Here is a 17,745-nt window from a genome sequence, read left to right as displayed (position 1 = left end):
GGCTGGGCTTCACCTTTCCTGAAGCTTTCATTAATTCTGGTTCTCCTTTAGAGCATCTTATATTTGGGTATCATGCTTCTCACTCTAGGTAGCCTCACCAATATTTCTAGCTATGAATTCTCTAGCAAAATTAAAGAGGATTAGGGTTGGGTTTTTTTTGTTTTTTTTTTTTTTTTTTTAAATTTATCTGCTACTTTCAAGAATATTGCTCTATATAGCTTCTTTTCTTAATTACTTCTCATCTCTTTCCTACCAAGCATGAGCTTAAATTGCTTGTCCTCATTTGCAAAGCTGTTTTATGGTTTTTCAACCTACTCACTGTGTTTTTCATGTAGCATTTGTTTTTAGCTTTACCTTTCTAGCTAGCAACAGTATAATTTCTTATCATGGACCCCATAAAAATGGATTGCTATCAGAAATAAGATATATCTCTATTACAGATTGTTTTCTAAAATGCTTGTGAACAATTGTTTTAGTAATGCCTATGGAAAGGCATAACATTGAATTTAGATTCTTATTTTCAAGTTTAAAACTAAAGAAAAACAGACTTGTCACCTTTTTAAGCAAAACACACAGCATTTTAGTCATAAAGGGAAGGGATTTGGCAAGAACATGTATTTGGGTCATTATCCAGACTTTTAAGTTAAATAGCCAGTGTAGCTTTGAAATTCATGAGGCAGTTGTTCAGCAACTGGCCACATCTCTTTGCTGTGGGAAGCTCCATCTGGAGATGACAAACTCCAAGAAGGCTGTCCTGCTCTGGGCCAGGGCTCTGCCTCACACAGGAAGCTCTGTGTGGCAGCAATTCGTCCTTTATGCATCCTCCTGGGCTCCAGGACCTTGCAGCTCAAGGACTTTCTAAACCAGAGGTGATATTTTTGTGATGAGCAGCCTTTGCTATTTATGGATAGAGCAGTCAGTTCAATGTGATGGTTTATGAATTATTAAAATACTTTTCTAAAACTTGCTATGAGTTGTTCATATTAGTTCTGCAGCACCTGTGGTACTAGGAGTCTGTATGGCCACTGGAGTCAACAGGAGTGCACGCCAGGAGGGAAAAGGATATTGGAAGTGGAGGAAGATCTTGTGAATCCAAAAATAGAAATAACCAAAGCTGTGTATTAGATGAAAGCAAACAGGATGACGAATGGTTTTGCACACTGTAGTGCATATTTGCAGTGTTTGGTGGGTATTTGTCATGAGGAAAGTAACCCTGAGTTCAGTGACTGTGCCTGCAAGGAGGGCAGCATTGAAAGAGAAAGGAGGCAAGGTAGGTGTGCTAGTTTTTCCTTATCTGAAGTATTTCTGTTTGCACAGTGGCACAAAGAATAGCAGGAACAAAACCAGCACATTTAGGAATTTAGAATAGGAAAATTTCATTCTGCCATTTTAGGTTTCTCAGATGATGGTTGGGGGCTGACTAGTGAACTGGTGGTCCTTAGCCCATGCAAAGAAGAAAAAGCAATGGGGAAAACAAGATTATTTGCTCTCATAATTAAAAACATTTTTAAAAGGAAATCATTAAACACTAAGTCAGTGCTGCTGTTCCAAACCTTCACCTTGGATTTAGATTTTATGTAAAAGCAATTGATTATCCAGCTGTTGCAGTTCTCTTTTAAAATGTCTTTGAGCACTGTCATTTTGTTCCTTATCTTGAGGATGTCCTAGATTTGTCTGTCATGAACTCTGGTGGAGTCAGTTTTGTATTTTTTGCTAATGGGTTGGTCTTTTATTATTCTGCCCTTACTGTTACCTGTGCTAGATGTTCATGCAATGGAGACACACAAAATGTACTTTTTACAGAGGAGCAAAACAGGAGTGTGAAGAATAAGTAATAAAAAAGGCCAGAGAGGGTAGTTTTTTCAGGCACAGAAAGTATTGTCTTGCTGCCTAAATGTAAATACTCCTTTTTTTCAAGTTTACACAAAGGATGTTTTTCCCCAAATACATGACAGCTCTTTTAAGATGCTCTGGTGCTGCATACTGCCGTTCTTTGACTTCTAGATACTGGGGATGCCTGTTTATGTTGCCTGTCTCTTATTCGCTCTTTGATCTTTGTTCACATTCCCTTGAGGCTTATATCATGTTATTTTGTTGTAAAAATAATCTATTTGAATTTTACTTTTTGATGCATAGAGACTGATACTTTTGTCACACTTCTCTGTCCTGTTTATTTCTGCTTTCTTCTTTGTTTGGTGAGTTCTCTTGTGGGTATTTGTGTAGCTGGGGTTGAATATCAGACTTATATCATGACAACAGATCTTTTTCATCAGATGCTGCCTTTGAATCTAACAGCTGCTATTTCATGAATATTTTTTGAAGCCCATGTAAAACTTAGTGATGTTTATATTGCATGTGGCATCCCAGCCAGTGTTCTCAGCGCCTCACTTTTTTTCCTGTAACTGCTGTATGTTCCTTGCTGCCACACATAACTCCTGTGAGTCTGTCAAATATTTGCCTCCTTTAGCTATGAAACAAGAACCCCATTCTCCCATGGTGAGGTCTCATTCTTCTCAGGGGAGATGGAAAGGTGTTTAGGCAAAAGCACCATACCCCAGGCATACAGGAGTGCCCAAAGGGTAATTAGTATGACATGTAAACTTTGACCTTTCTTTTACCATAAGCCTTCCCTTCTTACCTTTGATTTCAAAGTGAAGATGTCTTAGAAATTGGTACCGTATGAATCTGGGGATTTTTCTGGTGGCAACTTTCAAACCTTTAGAGCAAAGAGGCTTAGACTTTAACCTCTTTGCATTTTTAAAACATTACAATTTAAAGGAAGCTGTTTGGCCTGGACAGTTATTGAGTTCTATTATGTTCTTCAAACTACAAACACAGAATTGTAGGATGGCAGGGAACAGGACCAGAAGAGCCCTTGAGAGCCAGTTGGCAGAAGCAGCACCAGGCAGTATACTGGACAATTTACAGTTACTGAAAATATTAATCAGTTCTGTTCAACATTCTTCTGTAATGTGTCCAGTATATCAGGAGTGAGTTTAAAAGAGATTTGTCAGGGATTGCTCCTAAGGAAGAGTGTAAGCTGAATTATATCTTTTTGTGAATGTGCTGACCTATAGTTGAGTATTTCTGATTTACATCCTGTAATTCTCTTTGACTTGCAAGTACTTCTGGAACAAAGGTGAGTAAAAGAGTCTCTGAACAATTATTTACCATTCTGGACAGGAATAATGATAGGCTCTTTCTGTCCTAACAGTGTTAGGTTAGTGTGTGGTTCCCCTTCTTTCTGCAGCAACACAGATTACAGCTGCAGATATGCTGCTGAAATACAGCTACACAAGTTTGTATTTTGTGACTCATGCCAATCTTCTACTGAGATGTCTGCTTTCTGTCTCTGGGATCTCAGTCTTTCTCAGCTGCCCTTCACCCTTTAGCCCCTTTTAGAGGCTGCCCCTGACTTTAACTTCTATCTGGACCAAAGGAGCAATTTCTCAACATGCAGATGAGAAGGCAAGATTAATCCAATACTTATTTTGACAGAGATATATAACCCGTAAATGCATTAGACAGTCCAAAAACAACCTGCCTGAGCAATTAACTCAGTAATCAGACATTTTAAAACAGTGGCAGAAGAGCAGAGCTATGGATTATGATGCACAATGATTTACATTCTTTAATAGAAAAGCATGCAGAATTTTAATTACAATCAGGAGATTTCACATTTGCTGCGAGTACTCATGTGGGTTGCTAATGTGACAACCGCGCTATGACGAGGAGGGACCACACAAGGCAAGACTTGAAAACTGGCAGATAGGAATACAGAGACTATTTCATTTCAGGCCTGCAAGAGAACACATTTCTGAAATGAATATGTGACAAGAGGGAAGTATTGGATTTCTGTGTGAGGAGCTGACAAGTCAGACAAACAGCAGCCATATATTATCTGTGACGGTGAAAAGATCACATCACTTATAACCTTTGAAGCAACAGGAAAACTGAATGCAGCATCATTTTATAATGATCTAAGAGAGAGCTGTCTCTTTTTTTCCCCTCCCTGGTTATATATTGCTGTTAGAGAGAGCCCTGCTGAGAGGAAAATGGAGCATATGATCAAGGGCAGTCCAGTGAGTCAATTTACTGACTAATACTGTAGATTATCATGTCAAATATATAGCACCAGCAGTATGAACAATAATGAAGCCTGGTTTATTTCTTTCCTGTAAATTGAAATGAAGATGTGATTGGAATTGTCACACCTTGGCTATATGAGCCAGATTCTCTTAATCATCCAAAACAAATCGCTTTATTCTTTATAGTAACTTTTATTTTGGGATCCATTCCAAAATTGGCAAGCTGAAACCATCTATTTAAATGTGTCAAATAGGTTTAAAATATCCTCTAGACCACTGTCCCCTAAGGTGATGTTTCAATGGTCTCACACTTTGAAATACCTGCTCCCTTCAGACCCAAAGGACAGATAACTCAGCCTTTCATCCTGTGGGAAGAAATCATTCAGCATAGCACCATGCAGAGACACTAAATGAACTCCAGTATCATCAGTAAAACATCCAGCCATGAAGCCAACAGGGCAAAATATTCATGGAAACCCTAGATGGCCATTGAAGGGAGCTTTTCCTCACCTGGTTTTCTATTTTCCTGTGTCTCAGAGTGTCAGTGAGGAATTTTGAGGGAGATATTGCCAATATTGTGCAGTCTCGTTGCATCAAACTGAACACTGCCTGGAGAGAAGTTACAGTTCAGCAACCTGGTGAAAATTCCACTCCAAACAGAAGGAGTTAATTTTAATTTAGCTGTACAATATCAGATTTGTGTTTTTCTGGTTTCTGAGCTCCAGGTGAAAGTCTGATTGCCTTAGGGTCTGTCAAAATTTCAGTGTGAGCAAAAACTAGGGAAATAACATTTGAATTGCAAATCACTGCCATTCCTTCGGGGTTAAGAATCATAATCGATATTATTGATTTCTAAAGTTTTTTTTCTAAGAATAGAGATGCGTGACTGAAGAGGCATTTACTAACTGTTTGCTAACAGTAAGTCACAAAGTCCAAATATTGCATGTCTGTTAAGTATAATTTCCTGAAAATGGTGAGTAAACTTTTACAGAAATTAGCAGACTGTTATAAATTTAGCACATATAAGGAAAAGCAGATGGTACTGCTGTGATTGGACATGTCATTGGAGTATTCCGGAGCATGCCAAGTCTTTATTACTATTTGCATATACTACCACATTACTCAGTTTTCAGTAGACTAGAACAACATGTGCTCTGCACAAACAACAACTCTTTTTTTCTGAGCTTTAAACTTAGAATAAAAACAAAATTCCATTTGCTGGTTTTCCAGCACTCGTGATCATTTTCCAAAGCCTCCAAAATGTTCGTGTTGCATGTTCTGGGTGGTCAGAACACAGTCACAGATTGCTGCATGGGCCCACGCACTTGGTGATCCTCAGCTTTCCGTGCCAGCCATGGGACAGGCTGTGTGTCATGAACAGTAGATCAAATGAGAAGCATCACATTTCAAAATGCTTTTTGGTACTGGAAACTCCTTGAGCAATTATCAACTCTGTGTATATCCAAAAGCAGAAGGTTTTAATTTAAAAAAAAATTGAACAAAAGAAAAAACAAACAGCCAAAGAAAACTAAACCTAATTCCTATCTATTCTTAAAAAATAGAGTAACACCACTCAGTTTAGAGGTGGTCTTGGCAAGGTGGAGTTCTACTTTTATGGCTTGCCTCTTCTTTGGAATATAATTTAGCTGAAAAGAGCAGAAAGGGCCAGAGCATATAGGACTTAAGGAAGGAACTGAATTTTGCAAGCAGAAGGTATAGGCCACACATGAGGAAAACAGTGAGGATGAAAGCATCAGAGAGGAGGTAGAAAACAGGTCTGGGAATTAGCGAGACAAAATGTGTCAGAGGAAAAAAAGTTAAAAAGGAGTTAAAAAGGGAAGAGACAGTTGCAGAAATAAGGAGACAGGGAAGCAAAAGACCAAGAGTAGATATCAACTTTCCTGTGTTTCACATTAGGGGTTCTAAGACCCCATTCATGTTTCCAGCTCAGACAACAAATCAGTTTGATGCCCAGCCAGTCTGACTGCACGACGTGTGTGATACCCTGCTGTGCAGTACTTAGGTTGTCACCAAACACCACATCTTGTTTGATCTGGGCAGAATGCTCCTGCCTGGTACTCACGAAACTCTTGGAAGTTCAGTGAAGCAGAAACCTGCCAGGTCTCCCTGTCTCTCAAGGTGCTCCTGTTTTGCTTTGTTCTTTGGCTTATTGGCATGTTTCCTGAATACAAGCCTTCCTCTGGTGTCATCCCTTCTCAAAAGTGGAACCTCAAGTCAGGAGGTCGTGGGCAGTCACAGTGAGTCCTGACCTCTTCCATGTACCTCATGACAGCCTTCTCCAGAGCTCTGGCACTGCAAACACTGGCTTGGAATTACTCTAGGACATACCAGATGAAAGATACAGCATGCAGGTCTCAGGAAGGTTGCTGGCATAGCGACCCTTCTGTGTTATCCTTGTGCGCGATCTTTTAGGTAAATTAATTCAGCATTTCTTCTCCCGTTTCCCTTGATATTCCTGAGCAACACTTGAGTTCAGATAAGCATCTGAGATCTCCCAAGAATACCTTTCTTAGTGCTATAGCTATGCTTCCACATTTCCTCTGTCTGTACTTCTCAGTACTGACTTCTCTCATACACAGTTAGATCTCTTGTTTCAGGTTATCCTTTTATCAGTTTTGCCAAGTAATAAAAGGCCATCACCAGGAGATCTGTTGCTTAGTTACTAGCCTGGGCAGATGGTCCTCCTGGAGAAATGCCAGCATCCCACCAAAGAGCCTATTTATGGGCAGAGAGGATTGGGAAGGTTTAATGACCATTGCCTGTGTGTTCTGTATCCTTGCTCCTCAGAACTAATGCAGGGGAAAAGCTAGTGTAAAAGGTAACATTTTGAGAAGTTATTAAAAATTAATAATTAAAAAATTCTCTGGAGAGTGCTCTTAATCTTAAAATAGAATAAAAACATTCTCACTAGGTGAACTTGCCACTAACTAATGCCCTCAGGGAATACATTAGAGGACTGGATTAAGTAGATGCCCACAGCTATAAGTAGGTACATGTATCTCCATGGATTGGTGCATGCAGACTGTGTGTGTGTCTGTGTGTCTGTGTGTGTGTGTGTGTGTGTACACTCTTGTGTCTGTGTGTGAAAACTGTCTAATACAGTAGAAGAACTATCAAACCCATTTTAAATGAAATATTATTTAATTTCCATTGTACGCATGCTTCCAATGACCTTCTAGATTTTGTGGATTTATTTCTTATCAGATGAGACAAAAACACCCCAACAATTCCATGTAGAGATTGCACTGTCAAGTTGCTGTAGCACTGTCATTGATTTTTACCTCATGATGAGTGTTTATTTTCCTGAGAATAAATAATATCAGAGTTTTATAGAGCAAACCTCACAGAAGCAAATAAAAAATGAAAATACAGAAGTCTATATGTGTAGTAAATTTCTAATACATTCAAACAGTCAGGGTGTTTTGAAGATGCAACAATTTAATTTTGGAAACAAATTTGAAGGGCAGATAGCTGGCAAATATTTTTTTTACCCCAATGATGCTTTGGACCTATGCAAAAATAGCTAAAGAAATCCAGATTGAGATCTTGACTAACTACGAGAAATAAATTATATGGAAAGCCAGAAAGGGTAACTTGTGTAATAGAAGATAAGGAAATAAAATCAACCCCAAAACCATTATTTTTCGGAAGTCTGATATTAAGAACTGATAACTGGAAAAGGAAGGCTTTTCCCCTCAGGAACAAAAAACACTGAAAACCAAAAACAATGGAACAAAAAAAAGCCCCCATAGCCTCCCCCGACCAAATCTATAAAATTTGCAAGTGAACACTTCAGGATTATTCAAATATTCTTGACTATTTTTAGCTAAAGAATTTAAATTATTAATATAATTTGCAATACTTAATTCATTTTGTTCAGGATTTGCATAAATTAAATGCATGAATGTCTGAGAAAGCCCTGGTAAACTCTGTCTGCATTTGCTAGGGTTTGTTCTGGGTGTTTGTTGTAGAAAATGGCTTGAAGGAGAGAATCCACCACCAGAGAGGCAAAAAGCCTTTTCCTCTTCCTTCCCTTTGCCCGTCCCCTTCCTCTGCCCCTTCCTGGCACCAAGCAGGAGACCTCAGCAAGGGGTAGGGATGCCTCAGGTCCCAGCACTTCATGGCCACCCCTGGCCCAGACAGGACTGCCCATCAGCCCCAAGGAATGGGGAGCTGAGGCAATCAAAACCTGAGACATAAAACATCCCCAGCAATATATTGTTCTAGAGGGCAATCTGCATGAATCCAATCATGAGTGCTGTTTATGAGCCCTGTATGGACACTTATTTCATTTTTAATTTTGACTGACTAATGAGGTACTCTGAGATGGCACAGCCAGGGCACAGCAGTGCTCTAACAAAGTCTCCTAGGATAGTAACATTTAAGGAAGAGTGTTTGGAGAAATTTCACAAAGGTGTGATAAAAATCATCTTCCCCAAGGTGTTTAAATCTGCTTTGAGAAAAGGACCAAAGAACCTGATGGGAAAAATCCTGTGCAGAGAGTATCTCAGATATTTCTGTCTGTGACTGGGGTATTTGAGCACAGGTGCCCCACATGGTAGTTCCCCCATGCCTGTCACCCACCTGGGGACACTGTGTGCCCTTGCCCTGTGATACTGACCCTGCAGCAGCTTTCAGGGAGGGAGAGAACTGAAGCTGAGGCTCAGGCTTGAACATTGGTGAAAAGGAAGAAGGTGAGAGTCTGCTCATCTATGACTCCTGAGGTAGGCAACTTGCAGAAAACAAGAGAAAATGGAGTAAGTAAATTTTAGGTATGTTTCCATTATGTTTTAGGTTTTTGATCTTCTAAAATTTTATCAAATGCAGTCTTGCTTTACATTGTTTAGTTTAATGTGCCCATTAACAGCTATTTCATGTTCTAGCTGAAATAGTCACGTATTTAAACACCAGCTTTGCATTTTACTCAGCCCTGCATGCAGACAGAATGAGCAGAAGTCAGTTGCCCTTTATCCAACAGACTTCTGGTCAGAGCAGATTGTCCTTCAAATCTAGGTCACCAGTATGTATTTGTCTGATGTAAAACAGAAAAATGTGCCATTCCCACTGACAAACTGGCCAACCTCTTCTTTCTTTGGAGAAAGACTGGCAGAAGTCACCCAAGAGCAGTCAAGTCTCCAGAATTTACTGTCCTGAGAGAATTTAATATCCAGCCAAATTATACCTGTAAGACTCACAGATCACTGTATCTGGGTATTTTAAGGCATTACTTTAATTTAAAATAAAGGGGAAAAAGAAACCAAGACTGTGTCAGGAATCAATCTGCTGGTTTTTTAGGAGGGGTGACTTTCTATCATAACATTTATGGTGCTTTGTAAAAGAGTAGTTCATCTGGTTCTCCCTCCCCTAAAATTAAAACATTCATAATAGTATATCTAAAACTTGAGATAGAATAAGAAATTTTCATTAATAGTGTTTGCAAAATTTAGAGACAGAAGCCTTGCTTTACTAAAGAAAAAGTTTTTTGTTTTTTTTTTAGCAAACCACTCATCCTTACCGACTGTATAATCTTTAATATTAAAGTAATTCTTGAAAAATTTATATTCTACTTATAGGTATTTCAAGCCAGGAAAATATTTTTGCTCACAACATGTTTAAATTATGTTACTCTTTCAGTTGGATAATGTTCAATTTCTACTTGAAAAGGGCGAAGCCACATTAACTACCATTTCATTATTGCATTAACAACAGTTCACTTGCTGTTCTTACAGACTGCGTAAGTAAATCACTCATGCTTCAGAGATTTTTCTGCTGTTTATTGGAGACAGAACATACTACTGAACACAGGTTTCCAAAACAAACCTAAATTTGTCCATTGGAAGACCTCACCAAAGACAGCAATGACCAATTTATCCTCCATTAATTAAAATGTCTATTTATAATGCAACTATAAATCATAATTGTTTTACTTAGATTCCATAAGGCATGAGGGTTCAAATGAGAGCAAAAGCAAACCTCAGTGAGCAGAAAAATTGCTGTTAGAGAGGCAGGAATGGGGTGAGCACCACTGTCACATGCAGAATGATGGGTCCTGATGGAGTGTCATGTTGCAGTAGGGTTGGTCAGAGGCTGTTTTTGATTAAACATCTTGGCGAATATTTAGGAAAAACTATATTTAAACCAAAATCTGGGAAATATCTATACTTTGGGCAGGATTGAGGTGATAAGGTGACAATTTTACATCACCTTCTGCTCCTCTGAAGTCTGGATTAAGAAGAAGTGGGACTCACGTCTGGCATAGGAAAGCTGAGATCCAGAGCTTTTCTGGCTGAAAGAAATCAGAGAAGTTTGTTAGCATCCTGTGATATCACCTTCCAAACACAGCTTTTCTAAGATGAAATTTTCTTCCTTATGCAAAAAAAGGCCTTTATTATCCTTGCTGCCCCTCTTTGTATTTTATCTACTTCTGCTATGTCTTCACTAGGACTGAGTGACCAGAAATACCTCTTGTGTCCAAAATCTGATCTCACTGTGAGTAGATGGCAGAATGGCATTTTTTATTTTGTTTGCCCATTTCCTGATTGCTGCTTAGCAGAGGACTAATGTCAGAATCATATATGTGGTAATTTCCCAAACTCACAAATGAGAAAAAAAACCAAAACAAAAAACATTTTGAGCCCATTATCATCCACGTGTAATTAGGTTTATCTTCTGCTATGCTTTACATCGCACTTATCAACCCTGTATCTCATTTACTGCTATTTTGTTACTTAGTCACTCACCTTTTAGAATCCTTGTGGAAAGCCTGGCTTAGCTTTGTCTGCTTTGAATATCCTGTTTCACCTGTGTGCCTCCCCTTGGGAACCTTTGCCCCAGCTTATTTATAAGTCAGTTCCTTCTGAGTGGCTCTCACACAGATTCTTAGAGATCCCCTCCAGCAATCCCCCAGTTATGAAATCGATCTTTTACTCCTAAACTCCATTACTGCCTTTTAAACAGTTAATCTATGAAAGGACCTTACCTCTCATCTCTTCACAATTGAATTTAATTGAATTGAATTTTGTCAGAGACTTTGTGAGGAACCAAAGGGGATTTGAAAGTCCAAATATGCTTCTCAGCTGAACTATCTTCGTCCACACACTCAGTGACTCCTGAGAATTGAAACTATGTAAGCATGACTGTCTGCAAAACCACACCATGAATTATGTAAAGTACTGAGAGATGGGAGGTGTCTCAAAGTCATAAATGTGATTTTAGAATGAAATCTCCAAAGATACTTTGGTGTCCATTCCCTAATGATTCCATGTTGCATTCAAGTCTGAATTGATTCTGGGTTTCTAACTTTATACTAATGAATACCAAAAAGAAAATTTCTCTGATGTTCTCTATCCTATACCTAAAATTAATCATCTGTGTCCTTGAAATTTAATTAAACCAGATAGTCTTTTAAATAGTTTTTACACCATATGTTGGAAAAGAGTAGCAAAATTAAAAGAATAAATCACATCAGAGAGTAAATTAAAGACACTGTTTGAAGCCAGCCTCTCTCTCATTTTCCTCATTGTTAAAGCTGAGTCAATGCTGACAATAAGCATTTAAAAGTGGTGAGAACAAAGCACTTCAAAATGCATTGTACAGAAAGTTGAGCATGTAAGGCATTGAATAGGCTAGATTTTCTAAAGTGTTTTCCCCATGTCTGATTGCTTTGGTGTGAAACTGGTAGTATGAAATACATTCTAGCCCTGATGGAGTAGAAATAAAAGCTTTACAAAAATGAAAAATGGAAAAAGGAAAACCATTTCAGAAGTATTACCCCCATTTATATGTTGCTCACTGAAAAGCTTAGTCAAGAAAATTTAATGCCATCAATTTTTAAAGCACAAAAAAAATCACTAAATTCATAAAGGGTAATTAAAAATGAGAAAAATATATAATTCTTGTTTAACAAAAATTGTTTAAAGCTAATACCTAAGCCTGTTCATTATAACATCATAAGACAATAGTCATAAACTTATGTTGTTGAAAAAACATCTATGGAAAGTACTTGTCCAAATCTCAGGAAAGAGAATTAGTTTACAACTGATAATTCTTCTAAAATACTCAGGGTGTGAACATCTGAAAGAAAACCATCAAAAGAACATTTTCCTCTTGTCATTAATTTCTTTTCTGTTTCTCATCCTAATTTATGAACCTTTTCCCTATGCCTTAATCAATGACAGATGGATTTGTGACTCTGTATTATGTAACACCTTACTTCACATCTCTTTAGAAAACTAAAGTTAATAACTTCAATGGCAGCAGATTCTGCCACTCCAGTTGATGTCCAGTGGCTTCCAGCTGCTCTTTAATTTTGGTCTTAAAATCTATAAACACATAAATAGTCTGGGATTTATGCAAGTGAGATCCTGCCCAGTTTGAAATGAATGTGTTTTAAGCATAGTCTGATTAAAATAATGATAGAGATGTTTGAAAAGTCATTTGGACTATTTTATCAGTGACTAAGCTAGTGAACAGGTTGAAGACTGTCAGTGGATGAGTGTCCATGGTAGATATGTCAGAGGTTATGAACTGAATACGACCTTGAGAATGAAGAGTGGTGCTGCAGCCCCACCCGAGAGTACCCCAGGTAAGTTGTGCAGTAGTTCACCAAGCCCCTAGGTCAAAGGAAGACATATCCACTACTTAAAGGAAAGCACTTAAGGTCAGTTCTTCATCTCACCTTTTGAATTATAATTCTAAAAAGGGTTCTTTATCAAAGTGTATAAATTTGTTTTTCTTTGTGACTATTCCCCCAAGTCCTTTATATGTAACAGGGTGTTGGAAGATTGTCTAAAATGTAAAATTGTGGTTTTGTCATAAGATTATGGTGGTTTGGAGACAGATTTTTTTAATTACATCCATAATGCTAAAGAAAATCAGATGGGGGATTTAATTGCTCCTGAGGCCAGATATCACCACATGGCTCATGATGGCAGTGTGTGGCATCAGCCCCAGTGGAACAGGTTTGTCTGGGAGAAAGCTTTTTGGTGTGATCTACCACAGAGTGTGCTAACCCACAAGCAGCATGGACAATGGACTTCCAGAGCCTGGGCTGATTCCCCAGCTCCCCTCAGCAGCACAGAGGAAGCCTTTCTGCCCCTCTGCTTCATTTTGAGTGGAACCAGTTTAGTGGCTCAGTGGGCTGAAAGGACACAAGCCCACTTCGGCAGTCTCATGGCAAAAGTATCCTCTTACCACAGACATGTGGGTCTTGATATCTCCAGGGTTTCATTTAACTGTAAACACTATTGGCACTTTCAAGGGGCAGAGATCTCACCCCCCTGAGGTCTTTCAGGCAGTATCTGGTCAGGTGGAAGAGCTCTGATGGGGTCAGGTCTTGCCTGTGAGACCTGGCAGAGCTCAGTGTGCAGGCACATGCCAGATTGCAAAGCTCCTTTGGCTCCTGGGGGATTTTATTGTTAAAAATCCCATGGTGGTTATGGAGCTGTGGCATCTCCAGAGCTGGAAGTGGGGCTGTAAGGGCCCTGGCTTTCCTTGCTCCGGGTGGTACTTAAATGGTCCCAACAGCTACAGCTTGGGTGTCTCTAGTGCTGTGTTTGTGCAAATGCATAATGTCAGGTATAGGAACAGGTGGGTATAGAATGACAGTGCTATTCTCCTAATCAATTGTTTAGGCTTTGAAAAAAGTTTTTTTGATAAAGGTTAAAAACCCCCTTCATAAACAATTTTTTTTTGTTTTCTTTTGTTTTGTTTTTGCAACCAGCAAATAGTTCCATGTTGGGAAAACAGTAACAAACTAATCCAGAGATTTGTTAGGGAGAAGGACATTCAAATCTCTTCAAGCAGAGAGGGAAACAGCACGTATCACTCATACCCCAGGTGGATGCTGTAACTTTTGTACCCAGGGTAAATCTAATCTGCTGCAGTCCTAAATAAAAAACTCCCTCTGGCTTTTGTGGGAAAGAAATGGCACAGACAACTGCCTGGGTGGGAAAAGCAGGGCTCTAAATCCTACTGGGATATAAGTGTCTCTTTACAGTTAAGGGTTGAGTGCTGAATACCTAAAATAATTTGATTTAAACATCCCTGTCCCTAATTTCAGATGGCTTCCCACTCAAGTTGCTACAGCGTAAGCTCTAAAGGAAGGCTGTGACATTGGAGATGAATTGCTCAGCCCCATGTGATAAAGCTGTGATACACCAGGGCACAGTGGATGTCAGGACTCTCCAAGCTTGCATTGAGCTCAGTACTTTTTATTCTTCCCACAGATCTCTCAGGAGCAACAGAAATTAAATTTTTTAAAAATGAATGAAGTACATATGGCAACACAGCTGCTGAAAATCTGTTACCCTTTTTAATCACCTCTCATGTCCTGGGCATGCATTTTATCCTTCAAACTCAGTAAAATGAAAAACACTGTGAGGAAGGCATCTCCCTGTGTTACTGGGGGATCTGGTAGTGTTATTAAGTCATTAAGTCATGCAAGAGAAGCCTTGCCTAAAAAGGCTATCCAGAGCTTAGGTCTCAGTGGGTTCATCTTTAAAATACTTTACATACTTATAATCACTAGGACAAGCAGAGTTTGCACAGAGATACTGCAAACTGCAAATAAATAAAATTGAAAAAGCAGAGGACCAGCCTTCTTTTTCTTAATGATGGCGAACTTTTGAAATGAAAAGGTTATAAGCCCTGGGTAAGTGCTCAAACAGCCTTGCAATAACACCATTTTCCACCTGCTCGTGGATACACTGTAGAACAGACCTTCATGCTGAAGTTACAGGGTCTCCGAAGCACTGTTTACTGCCTACCCTCCTTCCATAAGCATTCAATGCCATAAGCAGTCAGAGTGACTATTTCTCATTTGGTATCCTTGAATCACACTATTGGTTATTCACCTTTGCGTGACAGCTCCAAGGTAGGGAGAGCAAGTTGGGTGATATATTCAATTCCAGTCCTGGAGCTGGGGAGAGAGAAAAATGCTACTTTTGAAAGAGGTTTTTCTGTGAAGGAGCAGTGATTTACATCCTGAATAGGTGCAAATTATCCTCCCTTCCCACCCCCGAGTTCAGCCAATATACTCATTATCCAATATCTCGCTGCTGTGATGCTTTTTTTTCTTGCAGTTTTTGATGTTCTGTTAAGTTCAGAAGGCTGTGGTTTGGTAGAAGATATGAGGGAGTATTTCCTGTGAGGGACTGGGCTCCTTATCAGCCCCAGAAGTGGTCATTTTCAGTCAACAGTGAAGCATCTGTCGGTCAAAGAAAAGGTCTTTAACTAGAACAAGCTACTGAACTTACAATCCTGCTGGAATGAAAAAGAATAGAGCTGCTTTGTCTGTTGGTTTTGAATCCTTCATGGAGAATTGCCAGTGACTTGTGTATTATTGTTCTCTCAGACAGGAGAAACATTAGGGAGAATTTACCAGCACAGTCACAAGCCTTTCATCACAGTTATTATAGTGATAAAGTTCAGTGGTAGTTACTCACCTCTCCAAAAACAAATATCACCCACTCAGACTAGAGAGAATGGATTTCTGCGGGGTGATGCTACATTAGCTCATGTTACTGCACCTGACTCCCAGCTACCACTAAATCCAAGTGCCCAGTGCACTTTGAAGTACTGATGGTCAGAGCACTCCTTTGAGCAAGGAGAGACCATGATCTTACCCTTGTTTCGTAGGTTTGAGATGGAGCAATGGAAACACTGAAATTAACTTGGCCCCTGGATCTCTGGGTCTTTCAGTTCAGCCTGTCTGGAGCAGACACTCTGCTACCAACATGACTGTGTTTCCCCCACAGGAAGCTCAAGGAGAGCAATATAAACTCGTGGAGTCAAATCTCTTCCCTATAGGGCTGCGATACAGCTTGCTGCTTAGGACACTTGATTTAGACATAGCTAGGAAGATTAAAGCTCAGATTCACAAACACTGGAAGTCACATGGTTTCTGCATATTTTCATGTGGGTTTTAACTTCTTGTTTGTCTTTAAAACCAGGACTTTGTATCATTGCATAACCAGGTAATTTGCTGAGGTGCTTTGCAGGGGTGCACCTCAACTACTCAACTACATGGTATGCTCAATAGACAGCTGATTGTGTGTCTTACTTGTCCTCTTTATCCTCCAGGAAGACGAAGTTGCTCGTGACAGTCGATTCAATTTCAGTGGCTATGGCATGGGCCACTGCCTCCAAGTCAAAGATGGCACAGCAGTCAAGGCTACACCACCCAACCCACCTCCGGCACCACCAAAGGATTCAGAATCCATCAAAAAGAAGTTTGTTGACCGTGCAAAAAGGATTGATACAATATCCCGTGCTGCGTTCCCACTCGCCTTCCTCATTTTCAACATCTTTTACTGGATTACATACAAAATTATACGGCATGAGGACATTCACAAGAAATAGGCAACTCTGGTTCGCCAGGACTTCATAGCCAAAGTGATCCACGTGTAAATAAACAGTGAAATGTCTTTATGTCATATGGACTAAGGATTTCTTCCCCACTCCCCCACAACACTGGAGAAAAAATTAGCAAAGAGGAAAAGAAGTGTAGAAGGAAAAGTGATTCCATGACAAAATACGCTGTGAGACCGGTCAAGAGGCTCCCCCTATGTACTCCTAGTGTGTTCTTCCAGATTCAGCATTGATCAGACATCTATATTTGGGGCCAAATTTTATCCAGCTTTATCACCAAGATATTACCTTTCAGAACAAAAGAGAATCAGAAAACAAACTATTATCCTAAAACATCTATCAAGAGACTGTGGTGGCTACAGTACAGTGAGTTATAAGAGGACCAAAATTTTTCAGGATAATGTTGCCTTTCTATTTGAAACAAGTCTACTGAGCTACATTCCGTGACCATGTCTGTAGGTAGTGGTTTCACCAAGGAGTCCTTTTGTGGGTTGTAAATTATTTCTACTGATAGGGGAGAGGGAAAAAAAAAAAAAGAAAAAAATTTATACTTTACTATCCTTGTGGATGTGCATTTTAATATTATCTTGCTTTACTAGAATTGTAATTTTGGGGTTGAACTTGTGTGTCATGTGATTTATTTGATAGTTGACACTCCAAAAACAGTGAAACTGCCCGGTTTATTTCTGTTGGGAGACAGTGCACTTAATTTTATTTCTGCTGATTTTACATGCAACTTGAGGTGCCAAACTGTATTTTACCTATTGTGCTACCCTGTACCACACTACTTAGTAAGAACTTGTTTCCTCAAAGGTGTAGCTCAGTTTAGCATTGAGTTTCTATTACCGCTCTCATTGTAGCTGCAGTCAATAGCTCTATAGGTAAACACAACTTGTTTACAGACCTCTAATTTATATCTTTACTCAAAGTGGCTATCATTTTAAATATCATTAATTAACCTAAGAATTTTAAAACTGTACTGTGATTTTCAGAACCTGTTACCTTTTGGTGCCAGATCTGCGTTATTCAAATCCTTGCTACATGTTTTAAAGTAGAAAATTTAAAAAAAAATTTAAAAAAAAAAGAAGAAAAAAAGATGGTATTTTTGCTTACATGGAAGAAGACAACCTGTAACATAAGATGAGTAAAACATTAAAATTTTACACTTGCTGTAAAAGGGTTTATTAAAAAAAAGGTATTTGTTCAATTTCAATAAAGCTAAATGTGGTACTAACATTTCTTCACTCTTCTTCATTTGCAGCAGCAG

At 39.1% G+C, this 17,745-nt stretch overlaps 1 protein-coding gene across 4 annotated transcripts in view; it reads left to right on the top strand.

Moving 5' to 3' along the window:
* The window catches only part of GLRA2 (glycine receptor alpha 2), a 121,740-nt gene extending 104,335 nt beyond the window's left edge, over positions 1-17,405 (top strand). For all 4 annotated transcript variants that reach the window (XM_005516646.2, XM_088051259.1, XM_005516645.2 and 1 more), the window contains one exon: positions 16,191-17,405. In XM_005516646.2, coding sequence (XP_005516703.1) covers positions 16,191-16,469 — 279 coding nt within the window. In that variant the 3' untranslated portion in view covers positions 16,470-17,405. The remainder of the gene's footprint in view (positions 1-16,190) is intronic.
* Positions 17,406-17,745: the final 340 nt, after the last annotated feature.

Source organism: Pseudopodoces humilis, chromosome 2 (assembly GCF_049639895.1).
Source record: "Pseudopodoces humilis isolate 2021_Gansu_Grassland_sample_001 chromosome 2, ASM4963989v1, whole genome shotgun sequence".
Lineage (NCBI taxonomy): Eukaryota > Metazoa > Chordata > Aves > Passeriformes > Paridae > Pseudopodoces > Pseudopodoces humilis.
This window is presented reverse-complemented; position numbering and strand designations above follow the sequence as displayed.